The 14,763-nt window shown below is 42.8% G+C and overlaps 1 protein-coding gene across 1 annotated transcript in view; it reads right to left on the bottom strand.

Annotated features, from left to right (window-relative positions):
* tmtc2a (transmembrane O-mannosyltransferase targeting cadherins 2a) overlaps positions 1 to 14,763 on the bottom strand; it is a 56,657-nt gene that overhangs the window by 23,304 nt on the left and 18,590 nt on the right. Inside the window, exon 2 of the mRNA XM_030045441.1 lies at positions 5,979 to 6,594. Coding sequence (XP_029901301.1) covers positions 5,979 to 6,594 — 616 coding nt within the window. The remainder of the gene's footprint in view (positions 1 to 5,978; positions 6,595 to 14,763) is intronic.

The raw sequence follows: 14,763 nt of genomic DNA, 5'->3' as shown, positions 1-14,763 counted from the left end.
AAGAGTGCAAAATTTTGGAGCAGTCTAAAAAGGAGTGAAGAACTGAGGGGAGAAATTGGTTATTGATTGGCATGCTTTAAAAGGTGGTTCACAAAGAATGCGAAAGAATGTCTGTAACACAAAAAGGGGATGTGCTCACTGATGGATGAGCCTGTATTGCTTGTCAAGGGAGGAAACTGCCTGAGAAATCCAATATTGCATGGTATCGGAAGATAAACCAATTCCAGCTCGTAACTTATTTGCAGTGTTTAGGTGAATGAGCCTCTCATTTCGCCCCTCACTGCCTTGTCTATCCCGAAAATGTTCCTTTATTGACTTCCCAATCAATCAGTCACACACACACACACACACACACACCTCAAACAGCAACCTTGTGATTGATCAGTCTGACGTTATTTTGTACTAAAGTCGAAGACGTTTCTGTTTTTCAGTGATGAATGACCATGAATTCACAAACTCAGCAACAACCCAACTTCACCAAGTCTACTTTTCTTCTACTTTTCAGCAACAGCTTAGCAGGTTGGTTAATGAAGCTGCCTGCTAGTGGAGGGAAGTGTGGAATGACCTTGTCACTCTCCAACATCTGCTGCAGGCTGTTAAATATCAGTCTTGTTTAGTTTGTTGTTGAATGTCATCTCAAAATGGTGAGTCTGGAGAGGAGAAACCCTTGCTCCAGATTCAGAGGGAGTGTCACCAAAACCTGTTGTGTACTATTTCTGCCATAAAATGCTATAACATTTCTGCTCTTCAACTCTGCTATAGCCATATTGGAAAATTCTTGACATGACATCACGTCATCTATAATGTATCCGGTTATCTGTGGAAATAAGAAAAACATACCGTTGAACCCCACAATGGACCCAGAGAGCCAAGGTCCATCAAGTGTTTCAAGATGGATTTTTTCCTTTGGATCCCACTTGTTGTTATGAGACTAAGCACAGTCTAATTAGAATTTCTGAAATCGGTTTGTAGTTATGGTAGATTGACCTTCATAAGATCTGTGTGTAGCTGTGGTGGAAGTGAGCGTTAATCCCTAGCTGTCTGTCAAACACAACATGCTGCTTGTACCGAGGCTTTGAACCCAAAACTCCTCAACATAACTCCTCCATGGATATGATTTTCTATACTGTTACTCCTTTTCTTCCTTTACCCAGAGCTTTCTTTGTTAGCTCAGATTGTTAGATTTCTCTCCATCCCTAGATTTTTGCATTTGAACTTCCCCAGCCTTCATCTTTTAGCAGTGCAATTCATTAATGCTCATTTTATTAATCCCAGCAATGTGTGGTCTGCCTGTTGATGCTGTGCCATGCGCTGTTTAAACATGTTTAAAAAACAGTGGAATAATGCTGACTTCATACACACTGTTTAAAAGTTGCTGTGGACTGACACAAAACAGCAGGGGAACAGTCTTCCGGACTTCCCTAGTTAAAGTCATGTCCAGTTTAAACCGGTCGTAATTCTTCCCAGCATTTTGGACTGGTCATGCATGGTTGTGGCCTAACCCCTGAGATGTCAGACATGTTGTTTTCCCTCTTCATGAAGTAATTTCAGTTGAGATGTTTTGCTCCAAAACATTATGTATTCATTTTGTGCAATAAAAAAAAAATAATGATAATTGCCAGAAATGTATCATCAAGTGTCTCTAAAATACACATGATGTAGTCGCAGCCTGTTCTCATTTTGCCAACCAATAACAGGAAGTGGCCACTATTTTGTGAAAAATTTATTCAATTTGATGTCAATTGTTCTGTCTGAGTAGGTCCATGTTTCAAATCCTTTTGGAGAAAATTCTTGAGGTGGCAGCTTATACACACACTGTGGAGCAATTCTCATTCGATGAACTGTGAAAGAAAAGGCCTTCAAAGTTTTGGACACACTGTGTTTGTACAGCAGACACCCAGCAGCGTTCAAATGTGATGCATTACCACTGACATAATATATTTTGATGAAAGGTACAATGAGGCATGCAACTGGTTCCATTTTCAGCACTAATGTGCTCTGGATTCTGCTGACGTGGCGCATTTCACCCAACTCAGACAGCACCATGCCTGGCATTGAGAGTGCTGACTTTGATGGAGTGACCTAATTACCCAGCAGTCCTCCCCCTGAAAGCCCTGCTACTGCTGGCACAGAGACCTGTAATGAGATGGGTCACAGGTTGAAGCCCAACAGCCGATCCAAGAGGACAGCTGATCAAAGCAGGGGACCCGGTGTTAACTTGACATTTAAAGTGCTTCCTGTCTGAGTAATGAAGGGACATCAGTGTCTCAGAGGGGGATTAATACAATACAGAGTGCCTTGATGCTCTTAAATAGATGTGATGCACTTGATTTTAGCTTGGCTGGCATGATTTAAAAGGCCTTAAAACTCTGATTATCTGGCAGTGTGCGCTTTTTTTTTTTACTTTCAAGACAGGAGTTACTTAAAAGTCCTCATATCAAGCAAAGACAGCACTGCTCATTTATGCTATCCCTGCGGTTTATAAACACTAATTAGACAGCTTAAATGCATCCATATCTTGAAGTGCCATAAAGAATGAAGATGCACTACTTTTGGCATGCAGTAAACACGACTACAAGCAAAATAAAGAGCACGCGGCAGAATTTCGCAACAGAGGGCATCATTTCACAGCTAAATGCTCCTGCCATGGGATAATTGGCACAACATTTATCAAGCAGTCAGCTAGCGCCACTGAACTTAATTCATGTGCCTCCAGGCCTCCAATTGAGACAAATGAGGAGGAGTAGTCTGTAACACTTTAATTACACACTGGTAAGGACACCATCAAATGCTGCCAGTCTCCATGTGTCCCCAGCAAAATGTCATCTGTTATCTGCCATTTGGCCTGAGGTGCACACACTGAAGCTGGAGCAAGTACATCCAAAAACATATGGAGGATTAAGAAGTTTTACTGGATTGGATTTGGGGGACTTTTTCCTATCATTGTGCTCTGAAGGAATTACCCTCACACACCTTTGCGGATTTAAAGCTTTTCCTGTGGGCCTTTGTCCAAAAGGTATAATCAGCGATGTCTTTGTTCTGCCATCAAGCAAATGCACAAAACCTCAGCTCAGCATTTAAACAAAAGCAGCTATTGCCTGGAAATGCAGTCTTGTCAGTCAAAGTATCACAGTTTACCTCAGGCTTAGAAAAAAAGGACCAGATATTAAACCTTTTCCTAATACCAGATAAAAGCAAACAATTTCCCCGTGCCCTATCTAAAGCCATGAGCCTCATTCATCAGGCTGTTTGTTTTTGCAGGTGACAAAACTAGGTGTGCAAAAGAAAGAAGATATTAGGTTCTTATGATTCCGGCACATAAGACTCATTTTCCTTTGAAATCTCCCTCCTCAGCAGACTGCAGTGAAAATACCATTGCCTCTGTCGGTCTCCATCTATCACTCTTACACACTCTGTCCTACCTTAACTCGTTCAGAATCTCATTTCAGTCTGATTAGGGAGGTAATAGGATGAGAAATGGAGTGTGAGTCGAACCACATCTGTCCCTCCTCATATACAGGAACTGATTTGCATTTCCTTATTGTTTGTGGCTACAGAGAGGCTGCAGCCAGGTAATGTGAGGAGGATTTTTTTTTTTTTTTTTTTTTTGGTCTTCTGCTTCATGGTAGAAGCAATGCAATTTAGTTAAAACAGAAAATATTTCATGCTGCTGAATTGTGCCACAGCGAATACAAAGGCTGTTTAGCAGACTGTCTCAGCAGTAGAATATGATACAGGGGAAGCCTCCAGACTGCTCCTGAGACGCTCTTTGGGCACAGCGGGTGAGAAGGACCAAGGACAGATAAAGGAAAGGAAGTGAGAGCATAGTTTCCTTGTCCCTCGCTCACTCTCCTTCCATCTCTGTGTTCCCATGCGCCACGAGACGTCTGGCTCATTGTCGGGGAAGCTGTTGCCCCAGTGGCCGGCTCCAGCACGTAACCAGCTCCCTCCCAAGATAACGACGACTGGCGCGGCAGAGGAGGGCACTGCCAGAGTGATAAACGAGCCAGATGTGCCAGCAGTGGCAGGAAGGTTTGGGGACGGGGGGGTTGGGGGGGGGTAAAATGGTGGCTGGCACAGGGCTATTGTGTCTGGACAATTTGGAGGGCGCTGATGACATACCTGTTCCCCAGTGTGATAGATACACAAAGAATGTGATTTTTCATAATGCCGTCTGACAGCCACAGTGGGTGATGAAATCTTTCAGACTATAATGCAACAGACTGGAACACCGCAAAAAAAAAAAAAAAAAGTAGTAGCGCTCGACATCTTTTCCTTGGCGGATCCCTGCTATTTTATTTCCTGAGGCCTCTTCTCTACTTTTCTTTGCTTATACCTGCAACTTTTTCCCGGTGCCACACCTCTCTGGCCTTCCCTCGTGTTTTTATGTTTGCGTGTCTGCCTGCCACTCCATAACCAAATGCATTTCACCTCCCTGCTGTTAAGCCTCTACTTCATGGTTTGGGGAGCATTAATGAGTGACTGGTTGCTAATTGAAAGACAGGTGCTGTTTTGCATCTGCTAAGGTCTAGTGGTTGTGAAAATGCACGCCGCTGATCAGTGGAGGAGAGAAAACATCACAACTCCCCCTCTCCCCCTAACTGTGATCCCGCTGGGCCACTCACTGCAAGCCCTCTAATAACAGTTCAGGGATATCATGCTGCCAGAAATGACTACTGGAAGCGCTGCCCCAAGGGTATGGTAAAGCCTTGCACACTTAATAGGCAGCACACATGTATGCACACATGCACATATTCGTATGGATGCTGGCAATGTAAACAAGATTGTCACGCACACATGCAAGAATGCATTCACATTTTCTCGAGGCTTGAGGACAGCAAGCCATAGGCACACAAACACACACACACACACATAGAGGTATTTATAGACATTTCCATACAAAGTTAGCAATGTGCTGCACAGAGTTACGTCACAAACACAACAAGGTATTCATAGACATTCTCACAAGAAGTAACCAATGTCAACGAGATTCCCATCCATACACACACACACACACACACACACAGACACTTTCTCAGGGCCAGACTGTCCTTGCGCAATAAACCCAAGGGGACTTTTTATTATGCTAGTTATGCCTTTTACGAGGGCCATCATGTTGCCTAAGGAGCAGGTTTTCTAATCAAACGTAGAGTGCCTGTGCGAGGAGGCTCTCCAATCAAATGCTGAGTGCCATATTCACCACGTCCTGCTTGTCCTCCGAAAATGACTTATTGTCGAGTTTGGACGGGGGGAGTGGAGTTGGATTCTGCAGAGCAAGCTCGGTGCCGGTGTCGGGTGTGTTTGTTTATGTTTAAGGGCAGGAGGGCATGTTTGGATAGCTTACTTGACAAGTCGACCAAATCATTTTCACAGAGTAGGATGTGTTGTTGTGTTTCTGCACATATGTTTTGTCACCTTGAAATGAAAAAATATCTCACCCCTAAAATAGCTTTTCCTTTGCCAGTCTTTTTCCATATGTGCGTGTACACACACACACACACACACACACACACACACACACACACACACACACACACACACACACACACACACACACACACACACATAATGAGGCTAAGATCCCAATCTAGATTTACTTGCATTTGTGTGTATCCATTTACGGCAGCAAATTACAGCTGGTGGCAACTTCCTTTCTGTATATAGTCTCTTCCTGTTTAGCAGATGAAAAATGAGAACAGCTTACAGTTTTATCCACCAACTGTGCAATCTGCACAGGCAAACAGTTTTCCCAATTATATTCTTAATGAAAAGCAAACAGTATTCGACACACAAAACATATACAAAGCCATGTAAATACATTCACGCACACACAGTCTAATCCACATACAGGAACCATTAACAGCTGGCTGAGGTTTCCCTCAGAGGGAAGGAGGAGGAAATTGGATATGTGCAGACACTGAGACACACAGAGACCAAAGCCAGCGCAAAGCCAATCCTGGCAGCATACATTAATTTACCTTTCCTAGCAGGAGGAGAAGCGCCTGGCGAATTCGCAGCCTTTGGAAGATGAAGATGTCGTACACAGCCGTCACGGCCAGCACCGTCACGCCCTGCTCCTTCCACAGCATACTTGCCGCCGCGCACCACAGGCTCCCCAGCATCCACACCCAACACTGGGCGACCGATCTGCCGCCGCAGCGCCTGGTATGGAAGGCCCCACGAGGGTCCCTTCGTAGTCCACAGTGTCTCGCATAGCAGAAAAGAGACAGCAAGAAAAACAAGGCGGCCCCGACGTCGGCCCTCCCCACCACTCCAGCGACTGCTTCAGTGTGCACCGGATGGGAGGCAAAGAGAAGTCCCGCAAACAGGCTCCAGAGTCCTCCACCCAGCAGTGGGCGGCAGAAGGCCGTGAAGAGGGCGGTGACCATCCCGTGCAGCACTACATTGACCAGGTGATACCCCCACGGACGCAGGCCGTCCAGGGCGTGGTTGAGGCGAAAGGAGAGGGTGCAGAATGGGCGGTAGGACTTGTGGCTGCCGCTGTGGGTGAGCAGGGTGCCCCAGAAGTCATCATACAGGATGTTGGTCCAGGGCGTTTCTGGGAGAAGGTCCTGGTTGGTTTTGATGGCTCGGCTGGAGAAGAGAATAAATAAATCACCATCAACCACAACATTTATTCATTCAATCCCCATATTCTTTTTATTATTATACTCGCTTATTCGTATTCAGGATCACAGGGCAGGACCATCCCAGCATGTATTAGGTAGAAGGCAAATAAACACCCTGGGTAGGTGCTCAAGTCTTTCACAGGACTAACACATAATCAAACACACTCAGTCACACTTATACTATCAATTTAGTTTTCCCAGTTCACCTCACTTGCATCTTTTGACTGCTAATCTTCAGTCCCAACAGTGGGTTCATCATTACAGATGCATGCTGCGCAGCTAAGCTTTGCCCAAACACACTGAACCTCTTTCAAATTCTAGTGGAGGTCTCAAAGTTTCCACAGATACCAAATATGTGCTGCTGAATTACAGAGAAATGTGTATAAAAATGTACAAGACAGCTATAATTTTCGATTTAATGTAACACTGCGGCCATAAAAACAATGGCATCTTGGATTTGAATATTTCTCTCACCAGCAGATACAGAACTTATGTGACACTGTTGTACAATATGGAAAAAAATGTTCAAGCTACATGGAATATTAAAATGGGCATTCAAAAGGGTTAAAGCTGCATTAATCAAAACTGCCAAGGGACAATTTAAATGAGGAACGCTTAGAATCAACATCCAGAAAATGCTGCAGAAGTGCGTAATGGGTATAATGTAGTCTATATGGTTGTCATCAACAGATCAACTCACTGACACTATGGACTTGCTCCACTTTTCTCAGTTGGGGTCAAAGTGGTCCTTATTTTTGTATTTTCAGCTGTTTTATTTAGGGAAACCCTCACAAACCTGGGGCGATATGAAAATTGAAACTCAGGACATTATGAATGAAGAGGTGTTCTTACTTTTTAAGTCAGTGAGCTCAAAAGCTCATGCTCTGCAGTACAGTTAGATAAGAATGTTTTGGAAAGTTTGGGAACTTCCAAGGGAAAAAAAAATAATAAAATGACATTCTAAAGTGAAAATAAAGCGCTACATCTAGAGGCATAGCCCTGTAAATAATAACAGGTTTTTCAGAGGGCTCATATTCCAGCAACTGTATGTGAAATATGATACAGATGCTTTCCAGAGAGAAAATCTAGGTGCAGACGACACCTGACAATTATGATGGCGATTGTGATAAACAGGCCACAGAGTGTGGCATCAAACACGCAGTCACAAGTGTTTGCCACTCACACACATGCACAGCGTGTACATATGTCACAAGTACATGCACATACAGAGTGCCAGGTGGCTACACGCCCCTGAGGCTGCTGTGGAAGCTCATAATTAGTGGATCATTAGGAGGGACAGGAGCTGCATTCGTGTACACTAACAGACTGCAACAAATGAGGTTCACCACAGGGATTAACACAGAGTGATGAATGGCAGCACAAAACAACCCACGGCCGACTGGGAGGATGGTCAAAACATTAGGTCTTACACAAAAACTCATAAATACAAATCAGAATTTGTAATTTAAATTGTGAATGTTTAAATTTTTAATTTGAATTGTAAATGTTGCTTGTGCCAAAAGCCAGTCTGTGTCAAGACACAGCGGGGGAGAAAACAAACACTGGACCAAACAAAGGAAAACAAACACCCGAGCACACAGGACAGGGGGCTTGGGATGACATTTCAAAATCATGGAACAATGACGTGCAGATTTTGCTGATTAGATCCCATCCAAAATTTATGTTACACCACACTGGGGATTATTTTGGGGATATGACACATTTGCACCCACAACTGAAAACCCTAAGGAACTTATGAAACTTAGAACAAACCATAAGGGTTTTCTAAATTATGTTTATTCAACTTTTTTGTCTTTTTCAAACATCTGTCAGTAGCCACAGCTAAAACTGCTTCCTGCTACAAATGGCGAGCACCAAGTGTGCCTGAGGTGAGGTTTACCATATTTTTATCAAGGAGTACCCTCCACAGCTGCAACTGTGACTAAATGAAGAGTGTCACTCCTTAAAGTGACAGTGGGGAGGGATCCATTTAGGAAAGAGTCAAAATATTTTCTGGAAGCAACAGTTTTGCACTTCCTAACCCTGACCCAGCTGGGGAGACAGTGCTCTAAGGTAACTGTTGGTACTTTTTCAGGTAATGTGACACATGAAACTGGTGATTCTCTTCATGTAGCTGGTTAAATGTAAAGCATGCTACTCATCACTGCACCTGTGATGCAGCACACCTTCAAATCATTGTTTCTCTGCCAGCACTGTGGATTCATATGGACAAATAGTGGTTTAACAGTCAATGCCATTATCTTAAATTGGATTGAGGGATTGGAGTGCCAGTGAAAGAGTCCAACACCACCAAACTAAACTGAAAACGGGTGGGAAACACTGAAAGGTAACCCGAGGCACCTGCACAGAGTCTCCATTAAAAACTGCCTTAAAACCCAAGCCAAATAAACTTCAGAACCAGAATTCAAAAAGGGAGGGAAACAAAAAAAGAAACAGAAATTGGCCACCGAGGGAGAGACTGATCATAACTCCTGCCCCTCAAACACACAACAACTAACCATGCGCTCCAGCAAACTGAGGCTTTTAAAAACTAAGCTCAGCTGCAGGCAATGCCCTCTAAAGAGCGGGCACCACCCACCAGCAGAATGCAACACATCTCTGATGAACCTGAAGTGCATAGAAACAAGGACTAATTAGGCTATTAGGGTGGTAGCCAGCCCACAGTTTCCTCTGGTGAATCAGATTCAGTACAACTGATCAATACAATTTTTTGATTTGACTGGTTGATTTGTTCATTTATTCTTAATTTCTAGTCTTCCTGGCAGTTACAAAATGCATTGGCACATGTCCCAGTGGTCATAGGCTATGTTAATAATAAACAAAGAAATCACAATCAAATGCAACACAGTCATAAAAATGAACATTTAAAACATCTCAAATTCATTAGGGCAGCTGCATAAAGATTTAAATTGCTGGCCAGTTTGAATTACCACATATTTTTGAGTAATTTGATTGGATAATGAGACAGCATACTGGTATGTCTGGTTAAATAAACCTCTTATGATTAACTACTTTATATTTAAAATTTAGAAAGTGTGGACATTAAATTATTTAAACATTTCAAGCCTAAAGATGCCTCAATTCAGTCCTTTCAGAGTTTCCCTGAGATTTTTCTCTTACAGCAATGTACGGCATGCATATTTTCAACAGCAACGACAGTATTGAATTATCACAGAAAATTTATAGGAATATTACAGGCAGCACTGTGCTATTTGTCACTGTGATCACAAAGGTGCACCTCAGCAGAAATAGACTGCATTTGATCTGTTTTGCTGTGAAAATGCAATGCACATTGACTCGTCTTGGAAAATGTATTTGTCAACTGCAGGATGTCTATGACAGATTATTCAAATTGATGACTTTCAGGGGGCAGCCCCAGCAATTATAAACAAACCCAAAACCAGTGCTGTGCATGAATGCACTGCAAAAGAAAAAAAAAAAAAAAAAAAAAAAAAAACAGCATTCATTGTACGTGTTCATATTTTTGATGAACGGTGAACTAAACAGCTCTTTTTGCAACTAATGAATGTGAAAAATTAACAATGCTCTTGCGGGAGTTAATGAAGTTCACAGACAGCCGAGGCAAACAAACATTTTGTTAGTTATGCCATGGATCTTAACACCAATACAGTCCTGTAATTCCTCATTGCCAGACATGCACAAAACAAATCCACCTCTGACAAAATGACTGTCACGTTCGCCACCATGAAGGAGAGGAGGAGGATGTTTTAAAAAGGGACTGTGATGTGTACCAAGTTTGTTAAGCTGTTCAGATGATCTTGCTCTATGGAGGATGGTGGAATATGAGAATGGACGACACTGAGCTACAGCTCGCTGAGCAGGGACAACAACTGAAGAGTGAAACATCCATACTTAGTCTTTCTTAAGTTGTGTTTCTGAGGAAATCAGTCAGAATGTTTCAATCTGTTGTTGGAGTCCACGTTTACAGCATCTCTCTTCCTCTTTCACTGTGCTGTACTTCCTTACAGACCCACTCACAGTGGTTTTTCTTGGCTTTTAAAGGTAATCTCTGTCTAGGATTCTATAGCAGAATACAGTAATTCATTTAGTTTGGCAAGTGGGCAGAGGCAATGATTAAGCACTGCGGATGGATGGAGGAGGTTCCGCTGTAAAACAATAGCTCACACCAACTCATTAAAAAAAATAGTTCAAAACTGGCTCATTTTTAGGAAAGTCAACCTTGTTCAGAATTCAAAATTGTGAACTCTTAAGTGAATTAGTTCATTTTAATCTGTCTGAACTGACCTTTGAGCTAGTTCCTGTGAATTGTGAACTTGCACAACACATAACATACAACAAAAAAAGTGTCCCCATGTCCAGTGCAATTCATTCCTAAGGTGCTGGTGTTGCAGGAGCAGAAGGGACAGAATCACCGGGTCCAATTTAAGCTATATTCAGCGAACGCCACGGAACATCAAAAGAGAAGACAGCCAAATCCCCTGCTCAGTGCCCTGACAAGCCAATTAGAGACAACGAGGTGAGAACGGGAGACAAAGCATTGACAATTAGACTTGGTGTCTCCTGCACCAAGTGTCCTTTCCTCAGAAAACCCATCCCATGCAGATTAATCACCTCATCAAGATTGTGTTTGTGCTAGCACATGCACACATGGCTGTTTATATGTGAACAAGTATCATTAGCTTTGTGTTTCAACATTTCTTTGACCACGCTGGCCCAGCGGCAAGTCTCTGCTCTCATGGTTCATTTAACACTGGGGGGTGTTTCTGTGTTTCTGGAGCACCACGGAAGGGAGAGGATGGCAACAGGGGGGCCAGCCGAGGACTTTCTTTGTCTAGATTGTAACTAAGTGCAGAGAGAGAGGGAGAGAGAGAGCAGTGTGCAAAAAGCATGAGAGCAGGCAAGGTAATGAGAGTAGACTGACAGCTAGAGAGACAGTCAGAAAGGAAAAAAAGGACACCAAAGAGCAAATTAGCCTACAGATCCTGTGAAAAGGCTATTACAGCTCAATGCATTATTCCTAATTTGAATCTTTTATCCCTCAAGTCTGCAACCTTAAGTGCATGACCCCCATCATCGCGTGCAGCTATACTGGATTCCTCCATTTCCCAGGATTGTTCTCTGTCGAGGAAAGCAAGTGTGTGTTTCTCATGCTCCGCGCTGCAATACGACACAGCCAAACTGGAATTCTCCCCAGTCTGACATTTCTAAGGACCTAGATTACATCACTCAGTTTACAAAACCCCTTCCGCTTTTGCTCTATTGTACTTCCTCAGTGTGCTATTTTTTATTCATTGTTTTACAGGCTGACTACAGTACAGTACAGAATATGATGACGGGGGCACTGAAGATACCAAAAGAATAAAGACATTTTGCTGATTTTACTGATGCTGGATATGCACTGCAAAAAACAGTAATTTAAAATCTTGTTTTTCTTCGAACAAGTGTAAAAATCTGCCGGTGGGTTAAAATGAGATATTTCCAATGCAATTTTACTTGTTTTAGTATTTTTTTCTAGTATAAATATGCAAATCAAGCCAGAATATGATAGGTCAGTTCACTAATCTCAAGATGATTCAAGAAACTTCCCACTAGCCCAGTATTTTTTCTCTTTTTTTCTCATTTTACTGTAAGAAAAATAAGATTTTTACATTAGCGTACTGATTAAACTATTTTTTTTTTTATTGTTTTTATTTTATTTTATTTTATTTTATTTTATTTTGCAGTGTGGGCCTGGTGTGACCATACAAACTCCAGCACAGACACTGTGATTCCTCAAAACCCAAACAAAATATCATTACGCTTCATGATGAAAGACGAATGAAATCAGTGTCGATCATCCAAATCTGATTTGATCCGTGCTTTGCGTTTCAGTATTCACTCAGGCAATTAATTGTTTACTAGTAAACCCAAACATGGCTAGATTCACCCTCGCCCAGTTCCCTTGTGTCCCTCAGCATGTCTTGGGTCTCAGCAGTCTCTGGTGATAAATAATTTAAATATTCAAATCGGCCTGAACCACTCGTCTCCCTCCCTGCTCCTGCCCAGCACTGCAGGATGAAAAGAATGCATTAGCCATGAGGGTTTGAGAAGGGGTTGTAAGTACTAGTGTGTGTGTGTGTGTGTGTGTGTGTGTGTGTGTGTGTGTGTGTGTGTGTGTTTCTGTGCATGCATCTGTCTTTTTAGGTTATAGGTATGCATAACAGGTGGTATTGGTCTTTGTACATGTGCATGTGTGTGTGTATGTGTGCGTTTGTGTGTCAGCAGTGCCGGTGCTGACGGCTTCATTGGGGCCTGTCGCTGCAGCAGGGCAGATAGAGTGGTCTCCCGTAGTGATTGCTCTTTCAGAGGGGGTCTTTTGTATTCAGCCACCATATGTGGGGCAGGCAGGCTGGCTGCCAGGCACTCTATTCACAATCCTCAAAGTACAGGACGGGTTTGGTCTTTTCAATTTTCTTTTTCTTTTTATTTTGGGAGGGGTGGGTGGGTGGTGGTGGGGGGGATTTCCATCAGAGGCTGAAAAGAGACATTAGTGGCTAGGGGGCTTCTTTGATGGTGTGAGGTCTTCTTTCACCTGTCCACTGCTTTTAGTGGAGACAAAATTGGCCCTCTGTCAGTGTTTGGGTGTGTGTCGTGTGTGTCGTTTCCATATGCAAATGCCGCGCTCCTCTGCACCCCAGCAGTGATCTCACCACTGGTGATTTACTATTTTATGCACTGTGGCTGTCTGTGGCTGCATACTACAGCAGACTTTTAGTCACAATTTGCTTACTGTCACTGAAAGTCTGCGATACACACAGAGCATACAAAACACTCGCTTTCCTCCTGATGAGATGAATCTAGATAAAGGCCATTATTCCTTGCTCATTTCGCTTAACAAATTGATTCTTATCGCAAAGAAGCAGATGTAGATAAAAGGAAATCAATGAGTTAGAAAAGCATTTCTAACCTTTAGACATTTGAGATTTTGATTGTACAGAAGGGGCTGCGACACAAAGTCAGGAAGATACACAGCATGTGTGCATGTCATGTATGGAAATTTTATTACGTTTGCATGTTTTTGAATACTCATAAAGCTCATAGTGCTTTATAATGAAACCTGCCAGTCTTTTGGCCATCTGCAGAGAGTTATTTCCCCAAAGCTCAAGCTGCAGTTTTAACTCAATCATTCCTGTTCCAGTGATTATTACCCTCATCAACCCTCATGAGGTTACAGAGCTGTGGAAAGATCTTAACTCTCTCTAAACTATATGCTCGAATCAGCGGAGCCAGAGACTGCGTCCTACAAAAACGGCTTGTTTCCTTAATTGCATCCTTGTAAAGTTAGGTTTACAGATTTGAGATGACAGGTACGTGCACAAATGCACATAACTGCACTGCGCCGCACAGCATTACTCTCCCTCTCTCCCACCTCTTCCTCTCTCTGCGGTCTGATTGAGTAAACTTACTTTCAGTTTAAATGTTCCCCTTTAATGCGTTCCATAAAAGAACACAGAAACATTAACCGATACCGCATTGCAAAACATTGCACTTCAGTCTACTTTAAATATTTGGGCTCTGGGCCAGCCTGTCTGTCTGCAGCATGTGCACCGGCCTGCCTCCTCCTCCACTCTGATAAATGTCAGCAGTATAAACTGCCGTCACTTAACGTAATCAGGGACGGCTGAATTACAACCTCTTGTCGTTGAGTGCATCCTCCTGCTCCCTGACAGCACTAATGAGATGGATTAGCCAATCATCATAAAAAAAAACCCACAGGGCTGTTAATAGATGCTGGCCTGGACATTATTTCATGGATATCATCACGTCTTTATTCCTTTTCATTTTTCTATTTTATTTGATCTTTGTTTCTTTGCTTCCCCAATTCTTTCATCTCCATTTTTAGCCTTTATATAGCTACTTAATTGGATCCACTTTCTTCTTCTCTGTGTCACCCATCCATCTCCTTCCCTTCACTCTCCCCGTTTCTCCTCCTCCTCTTGTCTTTATTTTTGTCTTTGCTATCTCACTTCATGATTCATATCTACTCCACCAGTCTGCTCTGGTACCAAGCCCCTTTTTAATGCTCCTTGTCTGACCAATATCTATTAAATCTCCATCTCCATATTGAGCAACCTGAGTGCTAATTAAGTGC

This window comes from Myripristis murdjan, chromosome 23 (assembly GCF_902150065.1).
Source record: "Myripristis murdjan chromosome 23, fMyrMur1.1, whole genome shotgun sequence".
In the NCBI taxonomy this organism is placed as follows: domain Eukaryota; kingdom Metazoa; phylum Chordata; class Actinopteri; order Holocentriformes; family Holocentridae; genus Myripristis; species Myripristis murdjan.
Note: the sequence above shows the minus strand (reverse complement) of the source record. Positions and strands in the feature narration are given on the sequence as shown.